At 42.1% G+C, this 15,440-nt stretch overlaps 1 protein-coding gene across 1 annotated transcript; it reads left to right on the top strand.

Annotated features, from left to right (window-relative positions):
- Nucleotides 1-7,742: 7,742 nt before the first annotated feature.
- On the top strand, nt 7,743-12,148 carry LOC115904282 (alpha-1-antitrypsin-like). Its single transcript, XM_030949556.1, has 4 exons — nt 7,743-8,391; nt 9,327-9,597; nt 11,233-11,380; nt 11,960-12,148. The coding sequence occupies exons 1-4, from the start codon at nt 7,743-7,745 to the stop codon at nt 12,146-12,148; spliced, it is 1,257 nt and encodes a 418-aa protein (XP_030805416.1).
- The last annotated feature ends 3,292 nt before the right edge of the window (nt 12,149-15,440 follow it).

The raw sequence follows: 15,440 nt of genomic DNA, 5'->3' as shown, positions 1-15,440 counted from the left end.
GGGGGCAAGACCAATGCACAGCATGAAAGCAAAGAAGGAGGAATTTGAAGGTGAAGGTCTGCTGTATTCTCACTTGGAAGCAGTGGAGAAGGCACTTGACACAACTGCACCTGATCTGTATTGGTACCAGTTCCAGTAGGTTACTACTGTCCTGTTTCATGTAACGACTACAAGTGCCTTTCCTCCTGAAACAGAGCTCCACAAATTAAATCTAGCCCAGCAGGGCAGAGTGGGATGCAGCTTTCACCAGCTCCACGCTGACATTTACTCTCAGAACTCTCGTAGGAGGGACTCTGTGCTCTCTGTACTCCAGAGGGCATCAGCAGAACAGCAACAACCCATTGCGTTTTTAAATGGCTTTTAGGGAAATTAGTCAAATATTTTAAAATTATGAAAGTGTTTCTCTACTAGAGAAGCAAGCATACAGTTCTTCTAATTTACATAATTAATTCTTTTTGGACTACAGTCAACCTGATTTCAAGGAAATTCATACTGGATGACTCCTGTTAATGCTGTCAATTCACTAAAAAAAACAGTATTATAAAGATATAATAATAATTATAATTATAATTATAATTATAATTATAATTATAATACTTTTTAAACTCCAGAGAAATTTGGGGTTCAAAGTAATAAGACACCTAATATTGCAGACCAAGAGGACCAATGGATGGCTTACATGATTGGATGAAACTGTTATATCAATGAGGAAAAAGAAAATAGGTATAACATTGGCTATAACATTGGAGATTGATATAGATTAGGTTTTATTTACTTCATTTTCCCTCTTGCACTCCCATACAAATTTCAGGAGGTGAGTGGCACTTCCAGTTGCAAGAATAAATTCTCTTAAATAAAGCCATGTTAAGTTGATTGGTTTTTCCTTCACTTTTTTTTTTTTGGTAACTTTACTCATAGCTGAACTTTTGTGCTCTCATTTTTCTCTCAGTGTGTTACTCATCTTCAGTCTGAATATGTTTTAGGTAGCTTCTGTAAACTGAGAGACTATTGTTCAATTGTTTACAGAAAAACAGGCTGCATGTGCCTAGCTGCTTTTTTCAGTCTGTAAACAATTCAAACACATTTGCTAGCAGTCTGGATCAAAATTTCTACTGAACTATTGTGCTTACCTTTGCACAGGTAAGAGATAGGAAAGGAAGCCAGGAAGGAAAGGATTGGCAGAAGCTCCAAGAGCCCTAAATGCGCAGAACCTTCCATGCTGTACCTACTGGTAGTTTCACATGTGCAGGCATACAGGCTGGAAAAGAGAGGAGAAGAAATGCTTCCATCCATTGCTAACCCCTGAGGAATGGCCCAGAGGAAAATCTTTCCAAAATATTTATCCTGTAATTGTAAAGCTTTTCTTTCTGAAAGATTCCTTCTTTAACATGCACTACAAGAAAAGGCATTTTCTTTACAAGGACATTGAGGTGCTTCAGCTCAACAGAGCTGGTAAAGGGTCTGGAGCACAAGTTTTAGGAGAAGCAGCTGGAGGAGCCAGGGTTGTTTATGCTGGGGAAAAGGAGGCTCAGGGAAGAATCTAATCACACTCCAGAACTACCTGAAAGGAAGTTGCATCAAGGTGGGTGCTGGCCTCTTTTCTCAAGTAACAAGTGACAGAAAAACAGACAATGGCCTCAAGTTGTGCCAAGACACGTTCATATTGAATATTCAAAAAAATTTCTTCACCAAAAGGATTATGAACACTGGAACAGGCTGCCCAGTGAAGTGGTGGCATTACCATTCTTGGAGGTATTTAACAGACGTGTACATCTGGTCCTTAACTACAAGGTTTAGTATGGAGTTCTCCATGCTGGGTTAATGGTTGGACTTGATGGTCTTGGATTTATTTATCAACCTAAATGATTCCATGATGTATAGCACCTTTCCTCCTTGAATCCCCTACCTCCCAAGGGGATGATCCTCCTGGCTGGAGGGTGTTCACTGGGACATTGACCTGTGAGTTTTCCAAGCCCTCAGTCATACCCACATTAGCACAGCCCCTGTGGGTGCTGCAGGAGCACACCCTCACAGGGGGTCATGTAAAACACGGGTGGCCTGACCATAGGGTCCAGCTCTGTGTGAGAGCAGGCTCTGGTGTCCTGCCTGCCCTTCCCTGTCGGCCTTTTGGCAGTGCTTGCACTTTGTGCCAGCCCACACTGTGAGTACAAGGCAACAGTTTGTCCTTCAATCCATTGCTGCATGAAGCATCAGGTGACACCACTGCGGCTGAGGTGTGCTGAGTGCCACGGGGTCCTGGATGCACATCTCTGCCACCATCCTGCCATCCCTACAGCAACCCCCAGCCACTACAAACATCAGTGCTGCAGCTTTAACTTTAAAAGGGATGTCCCCAGAAATCGGCCCCTATTAATGGCAATGTAGGTAATTAAGAAATAGTGTATAATTTAAAACAAATATGCCAAATAAAAACTATTAAAAGTCTGGTACAGAGGAAGCAAAATACCTCATTGAAAAATACTAAATTGAGATCTGGCTGCAGCATGCATCCACAGCTGTCTTTTCCTTAGGCTCATGTCTAGTATTAGGTATATGTTTCATTTCACTCACTTCAGTTACTTCTACTGAATGAACTCATGCAGTTTACAGAAGTTAATGATGCATGTGAAGCATTTCCCAGAGTGAGTAGTTAGATTCCCATTAGGAGGATGTGTAGAAATGCAGGCAACTCTTAGGACTGTTCTAAGAAAAGGCCAGGTCTGGCCATGCATATACAGCAAAAATCAGGTGCCTGCCCAGAAAAATTGTCTTCACTGTTTACTCTGCACCATTCCTAAAGTAATAACACTTGTCTGTCCTGGTTAATGTTTTCTAGAGGACGCTTTGCTTTCATAATGCTATGCAACTGTATAAATAAGAGAGGGAGCTGCAGAGTAGTCCTGGTGGAGACAGCAGGATCCTAGGGAGCTGCTGTAAGTAGCGATTTTTTTTTGCTTCCTGTAGAGACTTTAAAAGTGTCTCCTCTTGTTGAAGGCAATCAGTTTTAAATCTTTTCTAGGGATATTGAAATCTGTCCTATATAATGAGATTTTTTCTGTGGCACTTGGATATAAAGAACATAGGCATCACAACTGAGGGAATGAGTTGCCCACACATTGTCAGGTCATTGGAGGAAGGATTGAGAATCTAAAAGCAGAGCAGAGTGTCTTGTCAGAAAGCAAGATGGTCTCTGGAGCCAAGAAATCCTAAAAGGGGGACTTTCCATGATGTACCTCCTGCTAGAAATAAGCCCTGATTCATTAAAAGTCTGAAGATGGGTGCTTAGAACTTTTTTTAATATATTGGTCCTTATTTTTAAGTAATTCTGGTGATTTTTATACTGAGGTCTACAAGAAATACCAGTGCTTAGGGAATGGTGTATCTAATGTCTACTTCTGTTTTAGATGAGACATCATTGAGGTAATCATCAGGCCCATTGAGAGGGAAGTGGATAAATTGGTGATTTTCACATGTTCAGAAGATCACAGGGAGGTCAACATTTAATGAGCCAGAAACCAGCCTGTGGTTAGGTGTACACTGGAATGTAGAGACTGAGAACCTGGTCTGATCTGTTCTTGCAGAGAGAAGAAAATCCCCTCTATCCTTACCACTGCACTCATTCTTTTTTGTCTGCTTTTTTTATTCTCTTAATGTCAGTGATGCTTCATCCCTGAGTGTGTGCAGTAACTCTGGTTCAACAGCAAACACTCATGGTGGCCTGGTAGAAGAGTGAGAGCTCATGTTCACCTGTTTCCAGGTAAAAGGAGTCTTGGAGGTGAGTGATGCCACTTCCTGGGTGAGTTCTCCAATGCTAAGCTGGCTCATAGAAGACAGAAAAAACATAAAACAGCCGTGTGAATGAACAGTCACATGCATTTCTAAAGGATAATGTAAACTAGGCAACTAGGTTTCCACATTTCTGCTGCAAAAGGAATTACTTTTAATGAAATATTCACAGTGGTTGGATTCTCTGAACAGCCCAATGGCCTTGGCTTGTGTTTGCAATCTCCTCAGGGGCTCAGGCATAGAAGTATCAAAACTCTGAATGTGAAGAGAAGTGAATGTCTAGATGATCATCTGGAACAGGCCCTGAACCTGTTCAGGTGCATATGATTAAACAAGCAGAGCTTTCTGGCCAGACAGGAAGGCACAGGTGAGTTTGTGGTGCTCCTTTGAATAGGTGGTCCTGGACCTATAAAGCTTCATCACCTCAGAAGCCTGGCCAGGCTTCTGAGGTCATGTTCTCACACCCAGGTATGGCTAGTAAAGTGATTTTTTTTGTGCTGTTTTTTTGGTTTTTTTGTTTTTTTGGTTTTTTTTGTGCTTGGGTGATTCTTTTTACAAGTCTCTACATAGCTGATATTTAGTTCAGCAGACACCTCTGGTGGTTGTGGTGCTGCAACTTTATGTGCCTGGTGCCCCCACAGTGCTTTCAGGAAACAAATTTCTCAGATTTCTTTCTTCAGAAACAATCAGGAGGGAAGCAGCACCATCTGGTGAGCAAACAGCTTTTCTATTTATGCCTTCATATGTTTTTGAGTAGTGCAAATTTTCATGTTGCCTGAAATGAGATTATCAGTGAGGACCCCTTATGGGAGTAGTATGGGATGAATACTCATTTCCTGGAATATTACATGGGACTCTAAAGGCAGAAAGTTGTCTCCAGAATCTCTTCAATCACAGAGAAAGAAATCAGCCCTAAAATGGACAAAATACCTATATCCATAAAGAAGCCAGTTCTGTCAGTCAGAAAATTCAGTCCAGTCCATTCTCAGGTTTTCTGGTGGAATTATTCTAAGGTAACTTTAGCTATTCCCAGTGTTCTCCATTTTGTTTCTCAGTTGCATGGTAGGGCATATTGTGCTAGGGAAGAAGTAATATATTCAGCAAATGTTATCACCAAGTCTATTACAGATAAATTGCTGCAAACACTGTCTTCCAAGTGCTGGCATGCTCTTGTATCGTCTGGTTTGATTGAAAGCTCTTCTTCAAAGACACCTATTCTTGAACACCACAAATAAACTGTCCTTGTGTAACACACACAAAGAGGCAGAGGTTAATATGTTTCCTTCCAGGCTATTCAACAAGTCAGACTAGATATGGAACTAGAATTGAAGTGCTTTTCACTCCTACTGCCATGTTGATGGATAAACTGGGTTTTTTTCTGGAAATTATAGAAGTAAAGGTCTTAAAGAGCTTTCTGCAAACTTAACTCATCCAGTCTGAAAATTTCCTAAAAGCTTTCCAGCACAGGTTCTCAGCCCTTTGCTTTTTAATAAATCATTAGCAACTATGCTCCATAGGAAAATCCATCAGTCTTTAAGACCATATGAGAATCTGCATCTTCTTTTTCCTGCTGAAATGGTGTCTGTTGTCAATTTGTCAGTGGTTAATCACTTGCTAACCCAGAAGCCACAATAACATGAAATGAAATAGTAAGTATCAAATATGAAATAAAAATCCACAATCATATTCTGAAGGTTGAGAGGGTGCAAATCTTATTATAAAAGTACCTTTAGGTTTCAAAGCAGGGACTAATGAAGAGGACCACTTGTATCTTGAAAGCTTAAACAACAAAAAAAAAACCTCTACAAATCACAGCTGCTAAGTCTTTTATAATCTTATGCCTTTAAAACTAACCATTATCAAGATTTTTGTGAGGTCTGACTCATGAGTCTTGACTGTTTGTGATTGGCCAGTACTGAGTAACAGATGGATGATTCAGATTGTATTTAATTATCTGTGAATTCAGAACTGTAATAAAATGAAATTAATTCCATGAAAGTACATAAATTAACCACAAAATGTGATCATGTTGTAACTACATAGAGAAAAAAATATCAGGATAAAGAAAATTGCCTTCAGAAAATTGTAATTAATATTTTACAGAATCCTTACAGCAAAACCATTCTATATCCTTTCACCATAATTTTGAGGTCAAGCCAGTTAAAATCCCTTTCTGCTTTGCATTCCAAATAAATAGAACTGGCATTTTGAGGCATATAGAAAAGCCAAACTATCAGGTGTCATAGTTTGTAATAAATATTAAATGTGATGAGATAGAGAACAGGTGGCAACTTATGTTTAAAATGAAATGTTTCTATTTTTTTCTATTCATGTTCTTCTTAATAAATTATGACTGCAGCTGAGTAAATAGTGCATAGTAAATAATTTATCCACAGGCAGCTTCTGAATCAGCCCGCTGGATATGTGGAAATAGATTAGGCTTAGCTCTGATGCTTTTGTTTGGGAGTTGATTTGTCTTCAAAGTCTGACTAATACACTGGCTCACTGATAATAGTTCTTAAAATTCAGAACTGGAGCTCTTGTGTTGAGTTACAAGTATCTAGATACATCAAGAATTATTTCAATGTCAAAATCAGAAGAGACCAAACTATAACTTAAAACTACTGTGTACAGTAATTGAAAATGTAGCTACCAAGAACCCAACCATTACAGTTCTTATACTTATCAGTAATGCTGTTATTGCAAATAGGCCTGCTTTTTAAAATTACTTATAACAAACATGTAAATGTTTGAATATTTGATTGTATCTTGAAAATGTTTTGTTGTTCTCATGAGTCTATCTGTAAGTGGACATTCAAGTATTAATACAAATTGCTCCCTCTGATGATGTAGGGAAAGCAGGACCATAAGCATAGCACTTTTTGATGAGGCTCTCAAGTTGAGTCATGCCAGAGATGAAAGGTGCAATTGGTGTAATATGTCTCTCTGTGCACAATTTTAGCAAATCTGGTTCATTATCTCCTCAAACCCTGTGCAACTCTTGCATCATTTCTTTGGCCTAGATTCCTCCTCAGAAATGAGGCCTATTGGGACACTCATAGCCCATTTCCAAGGTCTCTTTTTAAGAGCTTATAGAGTACAGAGTGTCAGCTCTGCAATGAAACGTGGCTACCACAGCCAAGTGTAACACATTGATGAACCCTTCACCCTTTGACCAGTGGAGCAGCTGATAAAATAAGGCCTTGTTCCTTGTTAATGGCATTGACTGCTTCTGCTGTGCTGAAAATGAACCCACTCCAAAAGAGACAGCACATTATTTCAGGTTCTTATTTAAAACATTACATTATTTCTATTCTGAAAAAAACCCCACCTATTCTTGAGAGGTAGGTGCTTACATCTGGTTTGCTACTGAAGAACAGCCCCCATTATTTGTCCTTTCTTTAAATAGGACACCTTATCAACCTGACCAAAAGTTTATTTAACGATCTCCTGCCTGCCTGTTTGCTCAGATTCTGTTTCCATGTAGCTACTGATTGCTGCTCACTTGCATGAATTTCCTCTTTCTCCCCTAACTCACAAGACACCAGACTTCTTCTATGATGAAATTTTAAGGAATTATTCAGATCATTAATGTCAAAAGCAGAGTTGCACCACAGCCTTTCAGCAATTAGCCAAGAGGTGTTTAGTGATGGGATATGCTCCATTCTCCAGCCTGCTGAGGGTGCTGTGTATTCAACTAATCCATGCTGAATTTTGTCTTTGCAGGTATTTAGGGTGGGGGTGGCAGAAAGAGTTGGCGGAGACTTGCCAGGAGGCCTGGGAAAATTAAAAAAATATTCTGGCAAGAATTGGAGATCATGGAAACTGAGGACAAAAGAAAGAGATAAGACTTTTTGATTCAGTGGTAAAGAGAGAATAACTCTTTCTACTTAATTAATTACTTACCTCAGTAACATCATGTCCTTTTTTTTTCTGTAGGATTTTAATACAAGAACATGAAGACCACATTCTACCTAAGTTTGCTGCTGGCTGGGTTTCACACTGTTGCCCACAGTCAGCTCCCACCCAGTGATCACAATGGACATGACCCAAATGACCCTAAACACCACATACATCATGGAGGTGAAGCGATGGCTTGCCTCAGACTTGTGCCAAACAATGCTGACTTTGCATTCCAGTTTTTTAGGGAGGTTGCACAGGAGGCACCAAATAAGAACATTTTCTTCTCTCCTGTGAGCATCTCCACTGCCTTTGCAATGCTGGCCCTTGGGGCTGGATCAGCCACAAAGTCTCAGATCCTAGAAGGACTTGCCTTCAACCTTACAGAGATTCAGGAGAAAGAGATACATGAAGGCTTCCACAACCTAATCCACATGCTGAACTATCCTGAGGGTGGAGTCCAGCTCAACATGGGGAATGCCATCTTTGTAACAGAGAAGCTGAAACTCCTTAAAAAGTTTTCAGACGATGCCAAGGCTCTGTATCAGCTGGATGCTTTTACAACTGACTTTAACAAACCCACAGAAGCTGAAAAGCAGATCAATGACTATATAGAGAAGAAAACACATGGGAAAATTGCTAATTTGGTCAAGGACATGGACCCACAAACTGTAATGCTTCTGGCTAGCTTTGTTTTCTTTAAAGGTAAGTCTCCTCTAGGGTTCACATTCTCACTATTCATTCTTATCAACAACCCTAATGTCACCTACCTCAACTGAAAACTGGTCTGGGGAAAATTTCCAATGCTCCTTGCTGAAGGCCAGAAGATCCCCTAATGGCACAGTGGAGGTGGTGGAGGGGTAACAGGAGGCAGGTAATGGGCAGGCAGCTGGAGGCCACGCAGTCTTGTTTCTCTTTGTGACAGCTCCAGGAGCTCTGTTCCAAGCCACAGCCTTCCAAGCTGGGTTTAACTGTAACTCCAATTGTCCCATATTCTTCTCATTCTCAGTGAAGGCACTGAGACTTATATATGACCTCATGCCTCTTTTTAAATTATGCATGATTCAGTAGCCTAATTTGCTACATACTCTTTTTTTCCCCCCATCAGAGTCCTTTATACATGCACACTAACATTTATATACGGGAGAAGCTAGTGATAAATAGGGGGGAACATTTTAAGGAACAAAGCAGAAACAATGTGCATTTCTGATGTGGGTTAGATGTGCCCTTAAGCCTGACATAACACCAGTCAGATATGAGATCCTACAATATTTTATCTACAAATATGATTAAAGTCAATAGAAATTAATTGCATGCAATATATGAGTACACAGGTGATGTTTACAGAAAGCCCACATAGATCTCCTGAACAGAAAAGCCGTGGGAGGTACAAAAAAACCCCACTTAATTATTTCATTACCGGCATCTGAAACATAAATTGAAAGTGGAATACAATGTACTCTTTTAAACAGGTAAAAAATCCTTGTATTACTGTGATACACATTCTAAAGTGTCACATTTGAAAATTCAGTATTTAATGCATGGAGAAACAGGTGAGTATTATTACTAGCTACAAAAAGTTTAGACTATGATGAGATAAAACACTGGATATTCAGTTAAATTCTCCTTCTCTGTATCAGGCAGCTGGGAAAAGCCTTTTAAAGCAGAGCATACTGAAGAAAGGGAGTTCTTTGTGGATGCTGAAACAACTGTGAAAGTCCCTATGATGTACCAGATGGGCAGATTTGACTTCTACTTTGATGAGGAGCTGTCATGCACTGTGGTACGGCTGCATTATAATGGCAGTGCTACTGCATTTCTGGTTCTGCCAGCAAAAGGGGAAATGAAGCAGTTAGAGCAAACTCTGGACAAGGAAACCATCCAGAAATGGTCAGACCATCTCTTCCAGAGGTAATCTTCCGCCAGGCAGCTGCAGTGGCACCTAATTTATAGTATTTTTTCTTTTGGGGGAATGCAAACACTGTGATTGTGGCGATTCTGGGAACTGAGTGGGTTATTTTTGGCTCGTGTGCCCTAGTTGTAAAAATCTTGCAGCTGGTTGGTATTTAACTATTCTTTTGTTGGTGGATGCGTGACTTGCTGCTCTCCCAGTCAGAGCAGAGACCATCCTATTCCTCTCTAAGGAACAGCAAGCCTAGACTGGTGTTTCTAAAATACTCCATCGACTGAAAGGAATGGTTGCAATTTTAAGCCGAATCTTCTATACTGAGATTTCAGCTAGTGTGTTTTTCCTCTCTTATGTCACTGATACACTGTGGCTCAGGCACAAGTCTGAACCCTAAATAAACCATAACTTACACAGTTTGTAGCAATGCTTACAGGCATGATATGTCCTACACAATTATCCTGCAGCATTCAGTTGTTGTTAGAACAGGCAAGTGGTTAATTGTGGATGTCCTGATTTTCTGGCATTTTGTTTTGAAACTATAAATATCTAATGAGTTTCTGTTAGCTTCAACCATTGACACCAACATCAGCTAATGCATTTTACAACCTTGTTTGTCTGGGAGAGATCTTAGCAACAGTAGATGAGTAATATCAAGTTAATACATGCTTAATTTACCAAGCTCTGCCCTAATTCACAATTAATAAGGCTGTGCAGTTCACACCCATATATCTCAGTGCATCATCACAGAAATACCAGCACAGTTAGTAAAAACATAATGGGTAGCAAACTGAATATGAGCTAATAATGTGATACCTCAAATATCAAAATTAAAATGTATCATTCTCAGCTGCAGTATCAGGAAAATACTTATCTAAATGAATTAGTGGTGCAAGGTCATTGAGGATCAATATAGGAAAAAGTTCTTCATGGGTGAAACTGTGAGAAGCAAATGCCAATTTCTGTTCTACTGTTTTGTTGCAAGGCAGCAGAAGACTTGTGCTACCTAAAGGGTAATCACTGCTGTGGGTGACTGAGGACCCCTGGACAGGGCATGAAAAGAAACCCAACAGAAATCACACTGAGCAGGAGCTGCCTGCAGACAGCTCACAGTCAAAGGCAAACTTGATCATGGCCAGCCCAGAGGAGGAAGACAATTAGAGGACATGGAATCCAAATGTGCAGGCAGCAGGGAGCAGACCTTTCCTGGGGCCATGCCAAATGCCCCAGTTATGCCAAAAATACTTGTTTGATTTGAAATGCTGGGATTTGCCACACTTCTCCCCAGGCAGACTTTGTCAGGACTTCTCTTCAGCTCTCCATCTTCCTGAGCAGCATGGGCTATCCTTTGTCTCTGCTTGTAAAGAGGGGCTCTTGGTACTGTTCTACTTAGCAGAGTACTTTCAGATTTCCTGAAACAAAACACCAGACATAAATACTATTATGATTGCTATTTTTATTATTAAGAATGACAGTGCTTGTATCACCATGAGAAGCACCAGCAATTGAATTGGTGTTCACATTCAGGGTTCAAACCCCTGGGATTCGATGCTCATGGGAATTAAACAGATTTCTCACCATTGTTTATATTGCTGAAAAATCCTTCTCACTACCCTTTGTGTTTCTCTTCTACCTAACAGCTCTATGAACCTCTACTTCCCCAAATTTTCTATTTCTGGGAGCTATGAAATAAGTAACACCCTTAGGAAGATGGGAATTGTGGATGTGTTCACCAACCAAGCAGATCTCTCTGGCATCACTGGCACCCCAGATCTGAAGGTTTCCAAAGTAAGTGTTTTCCATTCATGCAGGAAAAGCCATCAATGGTAAAATCCAGAAACACCAGGCATATACAGCTCCCAGCTTCCCAACTTGCCTGCAGCTGGGTCACCCAGGCCTCAGCCTGCAAGCTTATAAAAGGGGATTGGCCCTTGGTGACACTGGAGATCAGATTAGATTGCTACATGTCTGTTTTTTACCAAGAATGGTATTGGCCAAATTTTTTTGGGCAGTATCTGAAACATGAGAGGAGCATCAATCCCTGACTCCTCAAGGAAAACCACTAATGCTCCCAGGCACAGCACAACCTGTCCTTCTCACCCTGGAGACTCAGTTTTTGGAGGCACAGACACACAATTACAGGTGGAGCCTCTATCCTTCCTCAAAAAGTATTTTTTTTTTTTTTTAGGAGATGTCCATAGCCCCATCCTAACCCTTATTTAAGCAGCCATGACCACAACAATAGAGCTCTTCTGCCTCTAGTCACTTCAGTGGACCCCTCAAAGCAGGGCTGCTTTAAAAGGACTCTGATTAATTTCTCAAGAGGCTGTTGACTGCCGAGAGTGACTCTATTTTCTTTTTTCCTAGGTTGTCCACAAGGCATCTCTGGATGTTGATGAGAAAGGTACTGAGGCAGCAGCAGCAACTGCCGTTGAAATAATGCCAATGTCTCTTCCTCCAACCATTGAATTCAGCCATCCCTTCCTCATGCTGATTTTTGACAGAGATACAAACAGTACACTCTTCATAGGAAAAATAGTTAACCCAGCTAGTTGAAGTGACATATGAATTTTGTTTGCTACTGCTAATTAAAGATATGAAAATGCATGACATGATTTCCATTTGTACCAGCTCATATATGGTTCTTTGTTAGTAACAGTTTTTATTTTATGTCATCATCAAAAACTTGGTATTGATGATGACACTTGCTGAAGAGGAAGGAAGAAATAGTTTTAAATTCAGCTAGAAAATAATGCCTTTTTTACCTGAGAGACAAGGAAAGACCTAAGCTTTGCCAGCATTTGGAAATAAATGTTTATATTATAATGGAAGACTCCTGCTAAATACAAGGTAGTCAGAGGTAAAATTATGAACTTTCTTGCAAATAACGCAGAAGTGGTTGCAATTTACCATAAGTAAATCTGAGATGGGAACAGTCGGATCAACATTGCAGGGTACAGAAACCTGAAGCTCCTAATAGAGACAGCACTGGGAATGTGAAAAGCTGCCTTCAACAGCTTGCTGTACCAGAAACCTTTATCATTCTTAGTATCAATCTAGCAGCAAATCTTCCAGAGTTTCTGCAGCTTAAAAGAGAGCCGGAGGATCAAATCTGCCTTGAATCTGATTTTCACCACGTGTTATCAATTTGACAGATTTACATGCAGTTACTGACTCCTCACATATGTATCCATCAGTGGTGAGGAGGAGTGTGTAGCTGAATGGGAAGGTGAGGTATTTGGATGGCAATTACTCAAGCATACTGTCAGCAGAGATTTGTGGAAAACCTAAAAGGAGACTCTGGAAAATTAGAGATCTTTCAAATGCTTTTGTCCTTTTACAGCCAAAGATGTAAGCCAGGAGCATGCAATAGGCTAATCATCTGACCCAGGTGGGGGTGCCTAGGTAGAACATAGGGCAGCTTGAAGGCTGGCTGGGAACCGCCTTCAATGGACTTGCCTTGGCAACTGCTATCAGAAGGAGTACAATTGGCTCTGTTTTCCCTAAAGTTATGGGGCGTCATACCATTGCCAATGATGCTGGGAGGAGCCAAAGGCTAGGGAAGCCAACACAACCTCAGCAAGTTCTTGGGTGCTACTAGTGTGGTGCAAAGCATTGTCTCCCCTGTCGCAGTCTCCCTCTCTGCTCTCTGTTCCTAGTAAATACCCTCTGTTAACAGGATGCCTGAAGGTATTTTTTGACTAAATATACTCTCAGTATAGATGAATATATCAACAACTCATAGCATCAAAGGCAAGACTCACAGTGACAGAAATCCATGTACTTTTCTGTCACATTCCTGCATACTCCTCTATCTGTTTGGGTGCCTTTGTAGCCCACTGCCCACACAGCAGTAATTTACAAGGCCCCCCACCTGACTGCAGGCTTCTCATCTCCCTTAAATTCAGTTGCAGAGCACAGGCTCAGTGGGATCAGTTTCAGCTGTTATCACTCCTACTGTTAACTGCTGCCAAACAACGGGCATCCAGTAACGCCACAGTAAAACCTTTAGGGGGTAGAGAGCTCAAAGAGGCAAGATTCTTACTTATGAATTTAATTCCCTAGAGCTGCAGTTAAAAAATAGAAACAATTGATTTTAGTAGGGTGATTCTCAGTTGACATCAAGAAGTGTGGAAGAAACAGAGGCCACAGATGAATTAAGTATTCCTTGCTCCTTTTAAACCACTTAAGGGGTTGAAGACATAAACATAGAAATACAGCATAGTAGGAGGAAAGTTGTCCCCATGTAGTTCTGGGAGAAAATTGAAGAGAATTTCTCACCTAAGCTCAATCAGCCTTTGCAGGCTGTTAATCCTTATTTTTGGAAGGAGATTCCTTCCCTTCCTACCGTTAGTGCCTCGGCGCCCTCACAGACGTGCCCCCTTCGCGAGCAGAATGCTGGACTTGTGTTTCCCTCACATACTCCAGGGAGCAGCGCCCACGGGGCAGCAGGAGAGAGGCACAGGAGCAGCTGCGCTGCTGCAAAGAGCCGGCACTTCTCAGTTTGTCCTTCTCCTCTCACTGCATCTCTTTCTTACCCGATCTCTGCGTGTCTGTAAATGTGTGGGGAGGTTAGGGGGACACAGAGCGGTGCCAGCCGTGGGAGGACAAGGTGGCGGTGCGGAGGGGCGCCTGCCGCTCCCACAGGGCATTTCCTGTCCATCACTCGGTGTCCAGGAGCCGTCTGCTAGACTCGCTTCATCAGGCAATAGCTCCTGCTGTACTGACATCATGCTGTGATTTTCCACTGCGGATTTGCCAGAGACGGTGCTGAGAAGAGGCAGGCACCACACTTAGCACAAAAGAGCAGCAGACAGCTTACTCCCTGCCTACATCCATACTGCGCTGCTGGTTATGTGGCCCCTTCTCATCTCTCCCTCCATCCACCAAGTCCTACTCTCTTAATCCTGCTCTCGTCGCTGCAAGCAACAAAACAGGTTTTCCTCATTACACTCACTCGTCTCATTTCCTGTCCGGACTAGCTCCTTTTCGCAGCCTCCCACTCTCCCTCCTGCAGGCTAACATTTCGTCCCTCCCACTCGCCGGCGCCGTTTGTTCACGCGGGAGGGAATGCTGCCGCCTCAGCTGTGGCGCCGGCTCCGCCAGCAGGCCCTCCTCCCTCCTGCCCAAAAAATGGAGGGCAGGAAGAAGCAGGGTCCCCTGCCTTCCACAAAACATCTCCAGGGTACTTACAGCACAGTGAGGAAGACAGGGCTTCAGGTCACTCGGCTATTGCTGTTTGCTGTGATGGGCAGTGTGGGAATATAAATGAGCCAGAGACACATCTCAGGGACAATTAGTGACCAGGTTCATTAGCCATTGAAACAGCTGACACAGCTATAGCGTGTAAGGATGGAACTGACGGCTGTGCTTGTGGTCATCCCACGTTTGGGTGACCTGCCTGTCTCTTGGCCAGGTGTCAGCCCTGTTTCAGTGGCTGCACCCCGGCGATGCCATCGGCAGCAGCCTCCAGGTGCTGCGAACGGCCCATCCCGAGGCTGCCACAGCCTCCTGGGCTCACACACTGCTTGTTGAAGCAGGCACTCAGGGGTTTGCTTTTCCCTCACCATCACTGAGGCTGTACCTCCAGGAAGGGAGCCAAAAATGCCCTCGCTTCCCACCCCACACCGTTCAGCCTCCCTCCAAAGAGGAGTCAAGGGAAAGACACCCTATTTACGCTTCAGGCAGGTGTGAGCTGATAGCTCTTGCTCAGCAGGAGGAAAGATACACGTCAGTAAAACCTCTAACTACAAATACAGCCGTGTTGTTGTTTCTTGTAACCCAGTGGCCTGCTTTTCTTAAACTAACAGCACAGGCCTTGATTCTTTGCACTTGCCAGGCTGTGCTT

The sequence above is a fragment of the Camarhynchus parvulus genome, chromosome 5 (assembly GCF_901933205.1).
Source record: "Camarhynchus parvulus chromosome 5, STF_HiC, whole genome shotgun sequence".
NCBI classification, from domain to species: Eukaryota; Metazoa; Chordata; class Aves; order Passeriformes; family Thraupidae; genus Camarhynchus; species Camarhynchus parvulus.
The sequence above is the reverse complement of the archived record's forward strand: the minus strand, read 5'-3'. Positions and strand labels throughout refer to the sequence as shown.

What these genes read in the sequence shown, in the direction of transcription:
- LOC115904282 (XM_030949556.1), top strand. Translation starts at nt 7,743, where the DNA reads ATGAAGACCACATTCTACCTAAGTTTGCTGCTGGCTGGGTTTCACACT. An exon ending in TCAGACCATCTCTTCCAGAG is followed by an intron (nt 9,598 to 11,232) that starts GTAATCTTCCGC and finishes TCTACCTAACAG; the next exon opens with CTCTATGAACCTCTACTTCC. An exon ending in CAGATCTGAAGGTTTCCAAA is followed by an intron (nt 11,381 to 11,959) that starts GTAAGTGTTTTC and finishes CTTTTTTCCTAG; the next exon opens with GTTGTCCACAAGGCATCTCT.